The 17,645-nt window shown below is 48.1% G+C and overlaps 1 protein-coding gene across 1 annotated transcript in view; it reads left to right on the top strand.

The window, feature by feature from the left end:
- The first annotated feature begins 519 nt into the window (after nucleotides 1-519).
- LOC138576858 (vimentin-type intermediate filament-associated coiled-coil protein-like) overlaps nucleotides 520-17,645 on the top strand; it is a 44,475-nt gene continuing 27,349 nt past the window's right edge. Inside the window, exon 1 of the mRNA XM_069649589.1 lies at nucleotides 520-1,453. Within this exon, the coding sequence (XP_069505690.1) occupies nucleotides 1,263-1,453 (191 nt within the window). The 5' untranslated portion in view covers nucleotides 520-1,262. The remainder of the gene's footprint in view (nucleotides 1,454-17,645) is intronic.

Raw genomic sequence — 17,645 nt, 5'->3', positions numbered from 1 at the left:
TTGCAAGCAGTATTAATTTATGTTGAATTTTGGTGTGCTCCTTACGAGTGGGTGATGTTTGGAGCATTTTAATTGAAAAGGTTAAAAGGCCCTCCGTGATGCCTGGGATACAAAATTGAAGAGCATTTCAAAGTGCATATTATGATAATGGGGAGCAGGGGAGTGGCAGGCAAAACCTGCAAAAATAATATTAGGCTATAAAAGGCATACCCTTTTTTACCGATAACATTAGAAATGGAAATGCCTTTATTGTTTGATTACTGAAAACGCCATTAAGAAAAACGGAACACATAAGTGCACAAGCAGACTGCACGGTTGTCTTTCTCATCTGCGACTGTTGATGTTTAAGGGGAAGGTGCGGGGAGTTCACCATGGGAACCAACCCCCGAACGAGCGTGCACCTGCCGGTGGACTCGTCGCGCAACATCTGCTCATAGCAAGCTAATCATAAGGCGGACAGAGATAGCCAATGAAATGCAGCTTTGCAGGCAGCCAATCCGGCGAGCCTTTTATTTCCAGGACCCCCGGGCTCGGATGCATGTCACTTGAAAGCAGGAAATGCACTTTCCGCGAGTGGGATTACACTGGGGCCAGCTTCTGAATTATTCACGTTTGCTTAATGGGCACTCTCGTGACCCAGCCGCTGTAAGCACACATCAATAATGGCTTTCGTTTTTCAAAACCGGGGCGTTTCAAAGGCGCTTGAAGGAGAAAAGGAGTCTTTTATTACCATAAAACAAACGTGAAACGACTGCCCTTTGAGTGAGCAACACCCACCAACCCCAAGGAACCTCCCAGGAGGTCCGCAACGGAGATTTGCAGCGCAACTCTGCGTACCGAGGATGGCAGGAAGATGGGCTCCAGGATAACGAAGAGGGTAGGGGGTGCTGGCTTGGCATTTGGTTGCTGGGGTAAATTCCTGCATATATCTTCTCCCTCTTAAGGCACAAAAGGACACCGACGTGTGGCCATGAACATCAGAAAGGGTGACCATCGGAATATGTAGCAGTTTCGATTATTGAGTCCCCCTCATCAACTGGAGGGCAGAGTTATTTTGGTAATTTGTGCCGCCTGGGGGTCTCAAGTCTATCTGAGGTCATAAAGATGACACCCGGATGGTCTTTCCTCCCATGAACGGATTCGGTTCTATCCTGAGGGGGATCTTGAAGCATGGACCCAGCGGCTCTGGTCGCACTCTGCTGGAGATGGATACACAGGTCTAGGTGACGTCAAGTCAAGGGGGTCTGAAAGTCGCCTGGCACATGGCGTTGCCATCCCCGGTGCAGATCAAGGAGGCCAATGCCCACCTGGTAGCGGTCCACCGGCGGGCCGGCGAGCTGGAGAAGCGGCTGGCAGTGGCCGAGGAGACGGTCAGGGAGCAGGCGGAAAGCCTGATCCGGAAAGATGAACAGTTCCACGCGGCGGTCCGCGAGTTTGCAGAAGAGAAAGATAGGTAGGATGACATTTGCGCATATCATATTCATTGCACATAGGGTGAATGCCGGGGTGAATTAAGTCATGTGTGAAAAGTACAGTAGCGTGCCTTCCTCCACTGTGCATTCTACCCACACTAAAGTATGCACATCATACATTTACTTTTTATATGCGCCGGTGCAGTCAGAAAGCAGATGTTGCATTATTTGGGCCTAAGCCACCGGTTACAGCCCCCCTACTTGTGCCCAACATACAGTGGCCATCACCCAGTGAAGATGCCTTACAATATATTAGCAGGTCATTAGTGCAACCCAGGCTCACACTCTCACGCTTAGCTCACAACACTGGGTTATGCTTTGAAAATGTGACGTTAGAACGACCAAAGTTTGAAAATACAGCTTTTTCTATCCTTTATGGTATGTTTATACATATTTTTTGTGGCCGTCTTTGATTTGGTATTGTTATGTTTCATTTGTGCTGCCTTTCAGACACATTGCTATTTCTCTAGTGAGTCATTTACTTTCAAACAATTTAATAATGCATGCATACCTTCTTCTCTCCGTTCCTCCACCCCTGGTGCCTGTTTCTATCTTCATGATCCTTCCTCCTCCTACCCCTGTAGCCATGAGCTCTTTTCTCCCTTTCTGAAAGTGTGTTTTATTGTTCTGTCCCAGTTCCCTCCTACTAGCATCTCACCACCTTGTTTCTTTTTACTTTGCTTCTTTTTTCAAACATTTCCTCATCAGTTTCGACGTTTATTTTTCAAACGATTGTCTTTTCAAACTTTCAATTTGAATTAAGCTACATATACCGACACACCCTGGTGAAGATCAACAGTCACAGCTATGAGCATGCCAATTTTTCTGTGTATCCACACACATCCCAAGACATGCACAGACCTAGGAGAGGACTGACTTATAGGGAACTCTGGAGATTTCCCGTTAAGGCTGCTGCACCCTGGGCCTCCTTTGTGTTGTTATCTATTTTATTTCCAAATGTTCTCATAGAAAAAAGGGTGGGCATGCTCAAAATGTGTAATATGAATTTTTTTCCTCGTTTGGTTCCCAGTCCACCCCCGCAAAGACCCTTTGTCACATGCACATGACACAACTGCCTACATACTCCTGGGGTCAGAGAAGGTCACAAGACGTGACCAACATACAAGGTTATCACCCAAGGACAAAACACAACCAGCAGGCCACAATCTGCTAAGGAGTTTAAAATAGGTTAGATTTAAAATATATGAATGCAGGCTTGCACAACACAATTCCCAGCACTGTGATCCTGCCTCGTAGGACCTCATCCGTAGGATTCAGTAGCACTCAGCAGCAGCTCCAAAAGAGACATCATGGAATATCAATTTACAGAAGTACCCCATTGGACAATCTGTTATGCCCCACAGCCGTGATAACACAAATGACCATGGAGATGTGGGAGGGACCATTCACACCTCTAAGTGACACTTGCTTAGTCAGGCTGCATACATCTAGCTAACAAGATCCTATGTTGCTTTTTTAACCGCACTGTTCATCTTACATTTCTAACCTCTCAGTTACAAGGTGGCTATTTTTTCAAACCTATCAAGTTGATTAATTTAAAGCATGTTTATTTTGTATGGGAATAGAACCGTTCCCATCGTGCTTAATAAGATGTTTAACTGTATTAAACAATAAATGCAGATTTTTTAAATTATATATTTTATTGGTTTTTTATACCATACCTGAGTGTGGTTTCTAAGCAAAGAACCAGGATTCAAACCTCTGTTGCTCTGCATGGTCTTGCTTCCAAGACCAGCGTGTTGCCCCTGTGCTATCCTTCACATCGTTCACAGATGATGATGCTTGGACACCTATTTCTGCAGCAGGTGCATAAATGGCTGAGGACACTGACAAATTGCATTCAATGTATATATTCTGCTGCATTAAAAAATAAGGTTGGTAGCAAGAAACATTAATTCTGGAGGGGAGAGTAGTAAAATCCAAAAGTTATGTGATGCAAGGCTTTGAGTTAAACATTACCACTATTATTTCTCTGGAAAGTCTTCCATAATTCTTTACTATGTCTATGCCATTACAGAAGGGGAAAAACCATTAGTTTTGGTTCTGCCACCAAACAGCGTAATTCAATCTCAATTGCTAGGACATGTCCCCGCAAGTATCTGTAGGTCTTGTGCTTTAGCAGTTTGGGCAAGGCTACGCACATAAGTGGCAGGGACAACGCTGATTTGCAAACAATGGTATGGAATGCTGGGCAAAAAAATCCCAATGGTTATGATTGATTCAGAGACTTACATCCATCAAACTGAGGGCCCTTACAAATTACATTAAAACTATATAGGGCCTCATCACAAGTCTGGCGGAATCTCAGCGCAATTTCCGCAGAGCATAATTAGCGTTATCGCCGGGTCGTGCTGCGGTATTAGCATCAAATCATATCCTGGCATGAATGCGCGCCCCACTCCGGCGTTAACACAAATACCGCCTGGCGGAAACTGTGCCGAAATATGGCCTATTGCCCAAAAATCAGTGCTTATAGCACTACCGCCGCCATTCCCCGGCACTGTTAGTGCCGGTGGAAATAACGTCATCGCCGGGAAAGAGAAGCATGGGGGTGGACATCTTTAAAAACTCAATCCAACCAGAATTACCTTCTTCCGCAAACATCCGGACCCGAAAGACAGCAAACATGTCTCAGGAGAGGACCTGAGGCAAGGGGCCTGAGAATCATCTGCGCAAACCAAAATTCAGTGAGGTAGAATTGTGGTCCTCGGTGATGAGATTGTGGCCCACTGCGACAAACTATGGCAGCAGGCACAGAAAGATATCTTTCAGCACAAGACTGCAATCTGACATGCCATCAGCCAGAAGGTGACTGCGATGTCCAGCATTCCCTTGATGCCGAGAACTGCAGAAAGCAGTGGAACGACCTCAGGGCCAGCGTGTGGGGTCTCCTGTCCTAAAACCGGCAGGAGTCCCTGGCAACTGGAGATGGAACCGTCAATCCACTGGTCCTCGGAAGAAAAATATAGCACCATACTCGATATGGAGGGTATCGAGGGAGTCGGAGGTGTGGAGGCGGGTGCCAGCTGCCAGGAGGCAGGAGGTGAGTCACCCCCCACCACAGAGCAAAACACCATGCACACATGACAGCCTAGCACAAGAAACAATAGTGGACAGGGACACATGTCAGCAGACCCAGCAGCTGAGCTGGCCCATCAGGGTGACGTGACAGGTTGCCACATCAGCCACCCTCCACAGCAGCCAGAGCGTAGGGCACCAAGTAAACCCCTGAGCATTACTGCAGTGTGAAGTGGTGGCAAGTGACCAATCCAAGTGACATGCACACAAGACACCTGCTGGTGGACCCTGTGCAAGCGGGATTGTGGTGCGTAACCACGACACCGCGCTGCAGTCACGCCAACATGTTACAGGCCCAGTTGACCTGCCCAATGTTGGTATGGCAAACGAGCCCCATAGAAGTACATGTCCCTTTACACCGACATGGGCACAGATAGCCAATCACTGAACACCACAGTGCACCACTGCTGGCTGCACAGCAGGGCCCCATAGAGACATGTCAGTGCTATAGATGAAGCCACCACACCCACTCCCACAAGGTGTGCACCACCCGGGGAGGGGATGTGTGGGCATGAAGGACCAAAAGCATGCATGAAATACATCAGCTGCCCCAGCATGCACACGCTGCCCTCCCCACACACAGGCCGAAGGCCACCTGGCCATGTGTCACACACACATGGCTGCAACCATTCCCACAATGCTGAGCCCGCATGCAATGTCCCCTGACCAGTCATGCCCATCTGCCAAAATGTGTGAGTTGCCACTCTGTACCATAGTATAATGTATCTTGCATGCCAACACATGTGCAATAACCATACCTGACAACATTTCCTATGCCCCCTACAGGCACTCATGCATCACCTGAAGCATTGGAGGAGGATGAGGGGGCAGGCCCATCAGAAAGTGGCGCCACCAGCCCCCCAAATTTAGCCACCACCACTACATACACAAGCCACGCCTAGGCACATGGACTGCCGTGATACACCTGGACCCAGCAAAGCCAAGCCTGTAGGTGGCACCGCAGGCCCTGCGACAATAGCACAAGCCACCAGGAGCACCTCCACACCAACTGCACGCACTCGCGCATATTCAGTGTCAGACACAGAGGCCACACCTTCTGGCAGGGCCACCATTGCGACACAGGGGACAAAAGCCCAGTACAAAGTCTGATGTAGGGCCACAAACCCCAGAGAGCCCTCACCGCCATCAGCGTGCCCAGATACCTGAGCTCGTTGTGGACTATGACTCACCGGCCTACAGCCCAGGGCCTATGCACAGCCGACCTCCTATTCAGCTCACACCACCAAGCCACACCATCCTACAGAGGCTGGTTGACACGGAGAGGCAGCAAAGGTAGATGGAGGCCATTGGCCACACCCATTACCAACAACTCCAGGCATTCTCTGATTGCCTTCAAGGGGCCACCCACAGGATTGTACAGGCAATGGAGAGTAACCAGGCAGTAGGAATCTCAGCCTTTGCGTAGGCAGTTTGTCGGGCAACTGACTCACCTTAGAGCACATCCAGGGGCCTGGGTCAATACCCTCCAGTTCCAGTTTGACCAGCCCCACTGAGGGGTCCCAGCCCAGCACACCCAGGCACCGGTCAGAGCACCATCTGGGGCCAAGACCACTGGGGGAGGCCACGGAAGTGACATTGAAACAAATTTAGCCCACAGTGCAGGCGTGATGGGGTGTTGGTGGTGGGAGAGGGGAGGGAGCAGAGGCGTTGCTAGGGGGGGCTTAGGGGGCTATAGCCCCTGGTCTTTTGGTTGCAGCCCCGGATAGAATCTCAGGAGCTACAGCCAAAAGGCTAGCTAGTCCCCAGTCCCAACAGTTCCAACATCATCATAGCCCCGGGTCTTTTCCAGACCTAGCAACACCCCTGGGAGGGAGGATAGTGTTCTGGGGAGTTGGTGGTTGGAGGGGGGATAGTGTGCAGGGGAGTTGGTGGTGGGGGCTAGTGTGCAGGGAAGTTGGTGGTGCGAGGGGACTGCGCTGGGGAGTTGGTGGTGGGAGAGTAATAGTGTGCTGGGGTGTTGGTGGTGGGATGGTGGGAGGGAGATAGTGTGCTGGGGATTTGTTGGTATGAGGGGACATAGTGTGCTGGGGAGTTGGTGGTGGGAGAAGCGAGGGGGTATGGTTAGTACACATAATCACAATTAAATAGTTGAAAATCATCAATGCAAGGACATTCCTCATTGTGTCATGGTTGTCTTTAATGATTGACGTGAGTGGCAATCAGTGGCTCCTGGCATGCTCCATGTGTATGTCTCAGAAGAAATTGTCTATCAGTCCCTGGCGAGCCAGTCGGCCATCCCTGACATCGTCTCTGGCAATGCGTGCATTCGCCTCTGCCACAAGCACTGCATCCTCATCCTCTGGGGGTGGCATGCCTACATCAGGGGGTAGAAGGACATTCTGCTGGAGGCAGATATTGTGCAGCATGGCACACACAAACATTATTTTGTCCACTTTTTCAGGTGAGTACATCAGGGCGCCTCCTATACGGTACAGGCAGCGGAAACTGGCCTTCGGGAGGCCAAAGGTACGCTCTATGCACACGTGGGTCCTGCTGTGAGCATGGTTGTAGGCAATATCCTGTGGTGTTAGAGGATCCCGCAGAGGTGTCATGAGCCAGGGCAGCTGCAGGTATCCATAGTCACCTGCATAGAGAGAGGCACAACCATGGGTCACAGTACATGGTGGGTGGGGCATTATTTCAAAGCATCAGGGCATTGGATTTGGGGTTTTATTGCGTGGCATGTCCCTTTGCGATCTTTGTGCATGTTGTGTCACTCGTATCATGAATTGTTATTACTTAACATGCAACCTGTACCCTTGCAGCAGATGGAACATCACATGTCTGTCAGTGCCATATCGAGCTGTCATGGTGGCACTGACAGGGTTGACGTTGTGTGATGCAATGTGTCACTTTGTCATTGGGACGCATCTGCAAGTTGCATTGTGGTACCTGTAGTTATGTGTGTGATTGTGAGTTGCTACTGTATGTGTTCATCAGATTCTCCATCTAGAAAGGTCCGACATATGCATATCCACTGGTATGTACTGTGACTTTGGTGTGGGTGGTGGGCAGGTCCGACATTTGCAGTCACTTATCCTGCCATACTTTGTGGTGTTTCTCACATCCCCCCACCCCCCACTTGGTCAGGTGCATTGCAGCGCCTGCGAGCTTGACAGTTTTGCTCACCCACTATCCACGTCTGTTGTCCTCTGTGCCTCTCCATGTACCCAGGTAATGCACTATTCCGTAGGACCTTGGAATCATGGGTGGATCCAGGTTAGCGGGTACAGCAGTGAGTGATATACAGGTTGGGATCACAGGTCACCTATTATACAAGAGGATGAGCGGGCACCACAGTGTAAATATTGTATCACAATAGTAAGGTTCGTGATAGAGTGGGGTGCAATCCACTATATCATGCCTCCGTGCTGGGCATGTAAATAATGCAAATAGAAAAAGACCTAGGATCGATAGACATTGGTGTGGGCTGCACACCCTAATTACCACTCAAGTGGTGTATGTCAGGTTCAAAATGTGATTCATGTGTAGTTTATGGTTGTATTATATTCTGTGATAAGAACTGCTGTAGTGCACAGTTTATAACAAATTCAGAAAGTTAAAAAATCATCCAATAGATACCTTTCTCGGTGATTAGCATAGATCTGTTTTATTCACTGATGTAAACATTTCCAATGCATTTTGGATGTAATCTGATCCTTCATCAGGGCATTTCTAATTCAATTAAACCCACCATTGTAAGCAGATTCCACATCAAATACAATATTCAGACTTGAAATGTACATCTCAAGTAAGAAATTACACCAATGAATGAATGGAGGCCATATGACAAGTACAAAAAACGCATGTGCAAACAGATAAGAAAAACATATGAGATATGCAGTAAGCATCTTGGTGTTTTTACTTACTGCATCTCTGATATGTTTTTAATGTGGAATCTGCTTACAATGGTGGGTCCGAGAGGGTTATTGGTGCTATTTCTATATTGACCACTTTCCCCACTAGGCCCGTGGATGCCCAGACGTAATCGATTCTAGATTGGGAATTATATATCTGTTAGAAGTGGGTGAAGCCTTGTGTTTCCCCTTTTGTGGCGCGCCAGATATCCTGGAGAGCTAGAGTTTCGAAAGCTTTCTTCAGGACTTTTGAAGGAGCGTTCGTCCCCGCTCGCGTTTTGGAGCTTCTATCCAATCTGGGGCTCCACGCTAGGTTGAGATCGCCCCTGTGGTGAATCCCTCTAGTGTCATCAGGGTCCCTTTCAGGAAGCCGTCTTGTCCCGTGTTGGGAGCATAGATCGAGGCTAATGTGAGTTGCTTGCCTCCTATATTTATGTATGAAAAAGGTAGCGCCCCTCCTTGTCTGCCAGTAAATTCTGGACGTGTGCGTTTAGTCTGTCTTGTATGGCTATTAGGACTCCCGCTCTCTTTTTCTCCCCGTTTCCTTGGTACGTTTGTGATGCCCCTCTAATTTTAACCTGTGCCTTGTCTGTCTTCTTTATGTGAGTTTCTTGGTACATGATAATGTCTGCGCGCAGTCTCCAGGCCTGACGCTCTAGTTTCTTTCTCTTAATTGTAGTATTCATCCCCCGGACGTTGTGTGTCAGGATTTTTATCGGTTTTATGCTCCCACTATCCATATTCCACTATTTCAGTTCTTGCGCTCCTGTGGTTCCACCCTCGACTGGTTCTCCTCTTTGCCCCGTTCATTTCCCTCCACCCTTTCCCTTTTGTCCACCCCCCCTTGTCTCTCCCCATCCCTACCCCAACTTCCCTTTCTCCCTGAGGGGGGCTAGATTCCTAGGAGCGCACGGACAAAATGTCCCTTGCGCCTGGCCCCTGATCAGCCTCAGGTTCAGTTTGGGGGGATCCTAAACCCCACTTGGAATTCCAACATCGTCCTTCTTCCTTCTGTACTTGGGCCTCGAATTGTGTGATTCCGTGTGAGTTCCCACCTCATTGACATGGTTTGGTGCACTCCATGTTCTTATGTTCTTATGTTCTTACTTGTAAGAATCGGGGAATGAGTTGTCTTCATCTTTTCCTTCCTCCTTGGTTTCTTCTTGCTACTGGTTTCCATCCTTCCAGTTTGCCGGGGGGCTTTTGCTCTTCCTTGTGCTTGTTCCTGGCCGTCTCCATTGTCCCGGTGCAAGTCAAAAATGTGTTCCCCTTCCTCACATGTTGTGATCCTATGCTGTCTCCCTTCCCATGTGAAGAGGAATTCGAACCGGAAGGTCCATTTTTATCTCACTTGGTTGGTCGTTAAGTGTTGGACTATTGGGCCCATTTTTCTTCTCTTCAGGAGCGTGGATTGGGCAAGGTCCTGATATAGTTGTACTTCTTGTCCATTTATTCTCAACTGGCCTGCTGTTCTTGCCTTTTGTAGGATTTGCTCTTTTTGAGTGTATGATGATATAGCTGCCAGCATGTCCCTTGGTCGTGCCCCTGGTTCGGCTGGTCTTCTTGGTCCTACTCAATGCAGCCTGTCGACCTGGACTTGGGCTTCAGTGTCATCTGCTAGGACTTCCGCAAAGAGTTGGAGGACCATTTCGGTCAGGTCTTTGTCTTCAACTGATTCCAATAGGTTTTTGATTCTAACGTTTAATCTTCTCAATCTGTTTTCCAAGTCCTAGCATTGGAGTTCAAGGTTGTTAGAGACTGCTCCAGCACCTTGTTCGATTTTTGGGTGTCGTCCTTTATTTGTTGTAAGACAAAAGAAGTGGGGTACCAGGAAGTAGAGCACTCGGGTAAATATGTCTACTCAGGTGCTGGATGAAGGTTAAAATATGTGGTGGCTGCTGCAAACCTTTGGAACTGTAGGATCCCCCATCCTACTTTCTTAAACTATAAACAAAGCAGATTGTTCCAAGGAAAAGCGCCGCCACATGAATCAAAATAATGAGTAAAAGAGTGTTGATTGCCGTGTCACAAACTTAGCCAACTATGATCAACTTTGCCAACATGTGTTTCGACCCTTCCTGGGTCTTTATCAAGGCAAGGCTGAATAACAGAAAGAGTAGTAAAACAATATGAAAGGTATAAAAGGTACATTAAATATAAAGGACAAACAAAGATAACAGTACAATGGACACATGTGAAGAAAACTCTGAGGAGAGACAAAAAAGGATCCTAGTTACCTATATCATTATTGAATGCCAACAAAAATATTATCAGTGCCGCATATGAGAAGTAATTCGGAAATATGTGGTACGCAATCATCACAGCTAAAACAAATGATATGAGAAATAATGGTATGGCAAAAAGGGGAGAGAGAAAACAAATAAAAACCAATTAGTGAAAAGTATACCAATACTGGGTACATGTACCTAATAAGAAACAAACCAGAATTCAATTGACAAAAAACACATAGTGCATAATAGGAGTTAAAAAATGAAATAAAAAAATAATAATATAAAGAACATTCCTGAGATTGGCATATAGCCCAAACGTTTTGGATCCTATATTGAAACAAATGGTAATGAGGACCTAGAGGAGCAAGTGCATTATGAACATATTGTCGTAAGCTTAATTATATATAGTACAGTAGATTAAAGTCTGACCTCAATGTAAAGAGTGCCACCACCATTCCATCTATATACTATGGATGCAAATCAGATATGAAGAGGTATTGGGAATGATCTAAAAGCAGGTAATGTAGAAAAGAGTGCAAGAAAAGCCTACCAAATCTTAGCATGGTGCCACCAACGAGCTGTTTTAGTGGATCACCGGGGTAGTAATATAAAATTGAGTCATATGGTAAATGGGATAAGGAAATAGGTTAGGTAACTCAGAAATGAAAGAAGAACATGTCCTCTGAGCTAGAGCTTCTGTGCAATTGGGTCTGGTGTAAATTACCGAAAACAGGGGAAAATACCTTGGTTGCGGGATGCTGGAAACACAAATAACATTCCCAGGTTATCTGAATGTGAATATATATATATATATATATATATAGAATAAATGCTGCACAATATTTATAGCTATATCATTTGGCAAGTTACTGTGTAAATATCATTCCTGGTTACAACCAGCGAATTGGCTGGTGCTGCATGATGAAGAGTAGATGGTGTAGCTATCAGCTGGTATTCAGCAAGTGACGTCTGCTTCCAACGTACGAAAGAAATGAATCGGTTTTAGCTGGTCATATACAAGTAGGGTCCTAAAAAAGACACATGCATCCGTAAGCGATGTTGCAACGGTGTTGCCCTTGAGCTTGCAAATATGAGACTTAAAGACACAGACTTGCTTTTGTCTTCGCTGGACTCTGAGGTTTATTAGCGGTAGAGCCCATGCAGTGGTGTTAACCTGGCCAGAATGGGGAACGCTAAATAAAGACATGGGAGACATATATATATGAAGGCAACCTTCTTATTATTTATTACTACCTCCACTATTGCCTTGATCGGAGGCCTCCTTATCACTTCCTTTCCCTCCCATTCTCTATCCCTCCTCCCTTCTTATCCCTCTCCTTTAGTACACTGTCCTAAAAAAGAAACAAAACCTCCCCCACTTTATCTGTCCAGGTCTATGTTTCTTTCTTTGTTGATCGTCCTTGAAGTATTTGGCTTTTATTTTCATTAGGTACAGCAGTTCCTCCATCTCCCATTGCAGTGCTGTCATCTCGTTCTTCTGATGTCACCTGTGTCGCGTCATTCTCTCTTCTAACGTATCCTGAATTCTTGAGTTATCTAAACTGTGAGACAATCCTTGTTGTTTCTTTGTTTATCTGTACAGAGCTAATCATAGATCCTTTCTGAGATATTATTGTCACAAGTTCTGCCATGTATCGTGAATTCGTCGTTCTTGTTTATCTGTGTTGCATGAGCACTTCGTCTTCAATATCAATCATTTTTTTGGATGCATGTCTACTTTGCTCTGCATATTGTTTAGTTGCAACTTTCCTGCTTTTATCTCTTTCTCTGATTTCATCATCTTTGGCATATTTGAAAAGTGGTTGGTTCGGTAATCTAGTTATCAGTGGTCAGGCCATCATGAGTTCTGCTGGTATTATACTGGTTGCATCATGCAGCATAGTGCGGTATTGGCTCAATACCTTGCACAGTGCCTGTGGTGATGACATGTTATCAATCTCTGCTCTTTGTACCATTCTTTTGATTGTGGCCAGGAACCTTTCTGCCATACTGTTGGCTTGGGGCCATAGTGGGGTTATCATTTGGTGTCCGAACCCCAGGTGTTCAGCTAGTTGTTTGAAATCAAGACTGTTAAACTGGGATACTCTCTTCTCGCTAAATACCTCAATGATTGCTTGGGCAGCCCTCTTGAAGTTAGTAGACGCCAAAATCGTGGTGATCGGGAATCTTGTGTAGTCATCAAAAAACAAATATATAAGGCTGCCAACCTTCTTCATCTTGCCACTCTCAACTCTCGCTCTGCTGTCAAACACTCCTCTGATATCTGCCACCTCCTAGAAGAACTTGGCCTTGATGTCCTCGGTCTTACTGAGACTTGGTTCACGGCCAGCTCTGTCACGAGTTTTGACACTCTCCTCCCTGACGGCTACAAGATCCTCTCCGCCCCCAGATCCAACCGGCTAGGAGGGGGGGAGTAGCCCTGATCTTCCCTGAGTGGATTCCTGCCTCCATCATCCCCACTGAGACTTACTCTTCTTTCGAATGCCTTGTCTGCAGGCTCTCTCTCTCTCCTAGCCACTCTCTCACTGTTGCTACTCTCTACCAGCCCCCTGGTCAAATTACCTCTTTTCACTCTGAGTGGGCAGACCTCTCCTCCTCCCTCTTGGCCTCAACCACTCAACTCCTCCTCCATGGTGATCTCAACATCCATCTTGATTCTCCCTGTTCCTCATCTGTGCTCTTTCGTGACCTCTACAATTCACTCTCCCTCTCTATCCTCCCCTCTGGCCCGACTTACTATGCTGGTCACACACTTAATGTCTTAATCTCCTCTGGCCTACCCCTCTCTACTCTCCTCACCACGCCTCTCTCCTGGAGTGATCACTGCCTCCTCTCCTCTCATCTGTCCATCTCCTCCCCCAAGCTAAGCCTTCCCCAAGATTGCCACCCACCTTCTCAGACACCCGGCCCATGAAGCGTGTGTCAATTGAGGCATTTGCTGCAACCTTCTCCCCACCTCCCACACCTCAGGCTGACTCACACCCTGACAGAGCTCTGTCCCTGCTCTACTCTTCTATTTCTGCTACTCTTGATGTTCTGCCCCTGTCACGAGGATCAGTTTGAAGTCCAAAACCAAGTGTAACTCCTGGTATGATCGGACCAAGCTACACTTAAACGCAAGTGTAGGGAGGCTGAGAGAAAATGGAGGACTTCCTGCTCATCCATTGACAAACTGGCCTGCCGCCTGCTCCAAAGGCAATACCGTCTCGCTGTCCGCTCCAAGTAGAGAGACCACATTCAAACCCGTGTCTCTGCGGGATCTAACAACTCAGCCAAACTCTTTAAAATCTGCAAGGAGCTAGCCAACGCTGCTGCAGTCTCCATCCCTCCTCTCACCTCGCAGGCTCTTTGCAATGTCCTTGCCTCTCACTTTAATTCCAAAACCCAGGACATCTTGTCCACCCTGTCCTCTGCCCCCCTCCTCTCCCCTCTCCGTCCCGGCCTGCAGACCTTCCCTCAGCCACCACTCCTCCCTCTTTCGCCTCCCTTACTCTTTTCTTCCCGGATGAGGTTGCTAGACAAGTCCGATCTATGATAATCTCTTCAAAACAGGTCCATCCCTGTTCCTCTAAAACCATTAAGGACCACATTGCGACCCTCGCGCCGGCCCTTGCCAATTTCTGTAACCATTCTTTTGCCTCTGGTTCTTTCCCGTCCCCTCTGAAGTACTCCTGTGTTCATCCTATCCTCAAGAAACCCACAGCTGATCCGTCTTGTCCGGCTAACTATCACCCACTTTCCATTACTCCCTTTTTTGGGAAGCTCCTGGAAAAGCTGGCCATCTCACAGCTTAACCTTCATTCTGACTCTGTTGGCTCTCTCCATGACCACCAATCTGGATTCAGAGCTGGCAGAAGCACAGAAACTGCTCTCCTGAACATCCGTGAAGACCTGCTCTCCAACCTTGACTCCAACATTCCCTCCATCCTCATCCTACTTGATCTCACCTCTGATTTCGACACGGTCAACCATACCATCCTGCTCAATCGTCTCTGTGACAACCTGAGTATCACTGATCAGGCTATGGCCTGGCTGACCTCTTTCCTTTCTGATCGATCCTCCCAGGTACAACTTGGGTCCTTCCTATCCTCCAGCTCCCTCTCCACCTGCGGTGTTCCTCATGGGTCTAACCTCCCGCCCTGGCTTTTCAACCAATACCTGACAGCTCTCGCCTACTGCAATTCCATCTTCTACTCAAACTTCCACAGCTATGCTGATGACACCCAACTCATCTTCAGGCTTCCCTCAGCCACCTCCTCTCCTTCCCTCATCTCTGATTGCCTAACTGCCATTCAAAACTGGTGCGCCGCCAACGATTTCTGTCTAAATGCCAACAAGACTAAGATCCTCCTCATTGGTACACCTCCACCATCCTTTCCCCCCACTCTCTGGCCTGCCTCACTTGGCCCTCCTCCGACCCCTACCTGCGAGGCTAAGAATCTCAGGGGCATCTTTGACTCCACACTTTCCTTCTCTGCACACATCTCTGACGTCTCTAGAAAGTCAAACTTCTTACTGCACCTGCTTATAGGTACACTGCCTTTCCTCTCCTTCCTCAGAAGCTCACTGTCTCCCAGGCTCTGGTTCTCTCTAGGTTGGACTACTGTAACAGCCTCTTTCTAAATCTACCTGCCTCCACTCTCCGCCCTCTACAACTAATCCAGAACAGAACTGCGAGACTTGTCCTTGGCCTCAAGCCCTGGGATCGTATCTCTCCAGCTCTGAAATCCCTTCATTGGCTCCCAGTGGATGCAAGTATTCAATTTAAAACCCTTTGCGTTGTCCACAAGGCTTTCCGGGGCCTAGGTCCATAATACCTTCAACTATCCCTCCGCAAATACCTCCCCTATCGAGCCCTTCGCTCCTCTACTTCTAACTCCCTTAGGGTCAGTCGTTTTTCAAAGAAATGAGCTGGGGGCAGATCTGTCTTCGGCTAGGGCCTCCCTTTGGAACAGCCTCCCAGCCACCCTGAAACTTGAGGAGAACCATCTCCGGTTCCGGGAGCACCTCAAGACCTTCCTCTTCACTTCTGCCTTTGCCCCTCTTCGCCCCTTCTGATCTGCTTTTCTCTCTCGGCACCGTGCACCTGGCCACCCTCTGTCCTTCGTCCCAGGTACCTGGTCACCCTTCCTACCTCCAGCACTGCCGCCGGGTCACCCCTTGCACTGGGGTCTGTATCTGTACCCATGCAGTCCCCCACTCTTCTTCTGCACTTATCAGATATACCCTATCTGACTAATCATGCACTTGCCACTTGCTGGCTGCACTACCACTTTTCACTGCCTTTATTTATTTACTGCACTTATTTATTCTGTTCTCCCCTCTATTTCCGCACTTTCCACTTCTCCTCCTTCCACGCACTTTCCCTCTTTTTTCCCTTTTCCATGCACTTGTGCATTCTTAATGTCACTGGGCCTAGTAAGATCGTTGTTTATTTTGTTCTCCCTTGTTCCCCTCCTTTTGCTTGGTCGCGCTCTGAAACACTTGTGTATGAGCGCGATAAAAATAAAATATCACATCTATTAACCTTCTTGAGTTTGCCCGTAAAAGTCTACGACCACGGTGCGCCGTATGGTTTCTAGAAGAGCCATGATTTTCAGTGGGGTCTGTGTCTTAGCTTTGACTGTGATTTGACACATCTCACAATGTCCCATCATTGTCTGTACCATGGGGCCCATATTAGGAAACCAGCAATAAGAGTCCTTTGGTGTTGAGGGGGCATGGCCAGCAGCCATGCAGTGACGATGTGCCTTCTACGGCACCTACATGATCCTACATAGATACGAATCGAAAAAAGCAACTAAAACATAATACTCAGAGCTAAGTACATGTGTGGAGATTGGAGAACGGGCAGGACACGTTTCCACTGGAGAACCGGTGTCACAGCTGCACGGAGCTCGGAGGACTGCCCCGCCGTGAGTGGCCTGAAGCGGTAAGCAAGAGCAAGATGACGGCAGATACTGTGGCACAGTGAAGAGGTGGTGGAGGAGGAGACACCGGTGGAGAGCAGCCTTTGGGCAGACCGGCATCAGCTCAGGAACGAGGAGCTTGTTCCCCGCCGGGTCTGAGCGAGGAGGGAGTTGTAGTGGAGAGCGCTTCCACGAGACGAGGTGGCGCTGCGAGAAACTAAAGGAGGTGGTGGGACTGAAAAACAGCTAGCGAGAGGGGTGCTGAGCAGACAGAGGATTAAACCAGCAGATCTGCAGGTTGGTGAGGGGCGCTGCTGGCTGTGTCATAATGATGGCCTCAAGCACAACAGCACATTGGTGGACCCTACAGCTCTGGGGAAGTCTCTGATGGTGGTGGCAAGTGGGATTGCTGGAGTTGTGGCCCCTGGGAGTGCGCACAAGGTGAAAAGCTGCACGGTCACAACTTTGGAAGAGCCTGGTGCCAGGTTATGGGCGCCCATTGAAATATCACGGCAAGTGCAGCCTGCGTGAATTGGATATCCAACAGCTGGAAAGTAAGTGAGGCCCTGGGAACAGAGTGTCATAGACTGTGGAATCCGCATTGTGGGACACACAGATAAAGGACACAGGACTTGGGGGAAAGCGCGCTGGTCGATGGGACTGACAGAAGGCACGTTTTCTTTTTGGTAAATGAGGCACGCTGGGGGTGTAATAATAACACACAAGATTGGCGGCGAACTGGCAGATTTCGGTTCCAACTGCACGACACGCGGGAACTGCGGGGCCCACCTGACATTATACTGAATAAGGCAGAGTGTTGGAGTGAGACCCGGCTCCCCCTTCCAGATGGCGCCCAAAGGCAATAAAGCAAAAAGTAAGCAGACCACCATGGAGACGTATACTAAAAGTCAGGAGAACCCGAAGGGGGAGCCTTCTGGGGAAGCCGCAAAAGCCAGGGCAGGCCCACGAGACAGAGGAGATCAACAGATATTGGCAGCCATTGAAGCAGTGAAGACGGTGTTAGAGGCTAAGATA

This window comes from Ambystoma mexicanum, chromosome 1p (assembly GCF_040938575.1).
Source record: "Ambystoma mexicanum isolate Mex_15411 chromosome 1p, UKY_AmexF1_1, whole genome shotgun sequence".
NCBI classification, from domain to species: Eukaryota; Metazoa; Chordata; class Amphibia; order Caudata; family Ambystomatidae; genus Ambystoma; species Ambystoma mexicanum.
The sequence above is the reverse complement of the archived record's forward strand: the minus strand, read 5'-3'. Positions and strand labels throughout refer to the sequence as shown.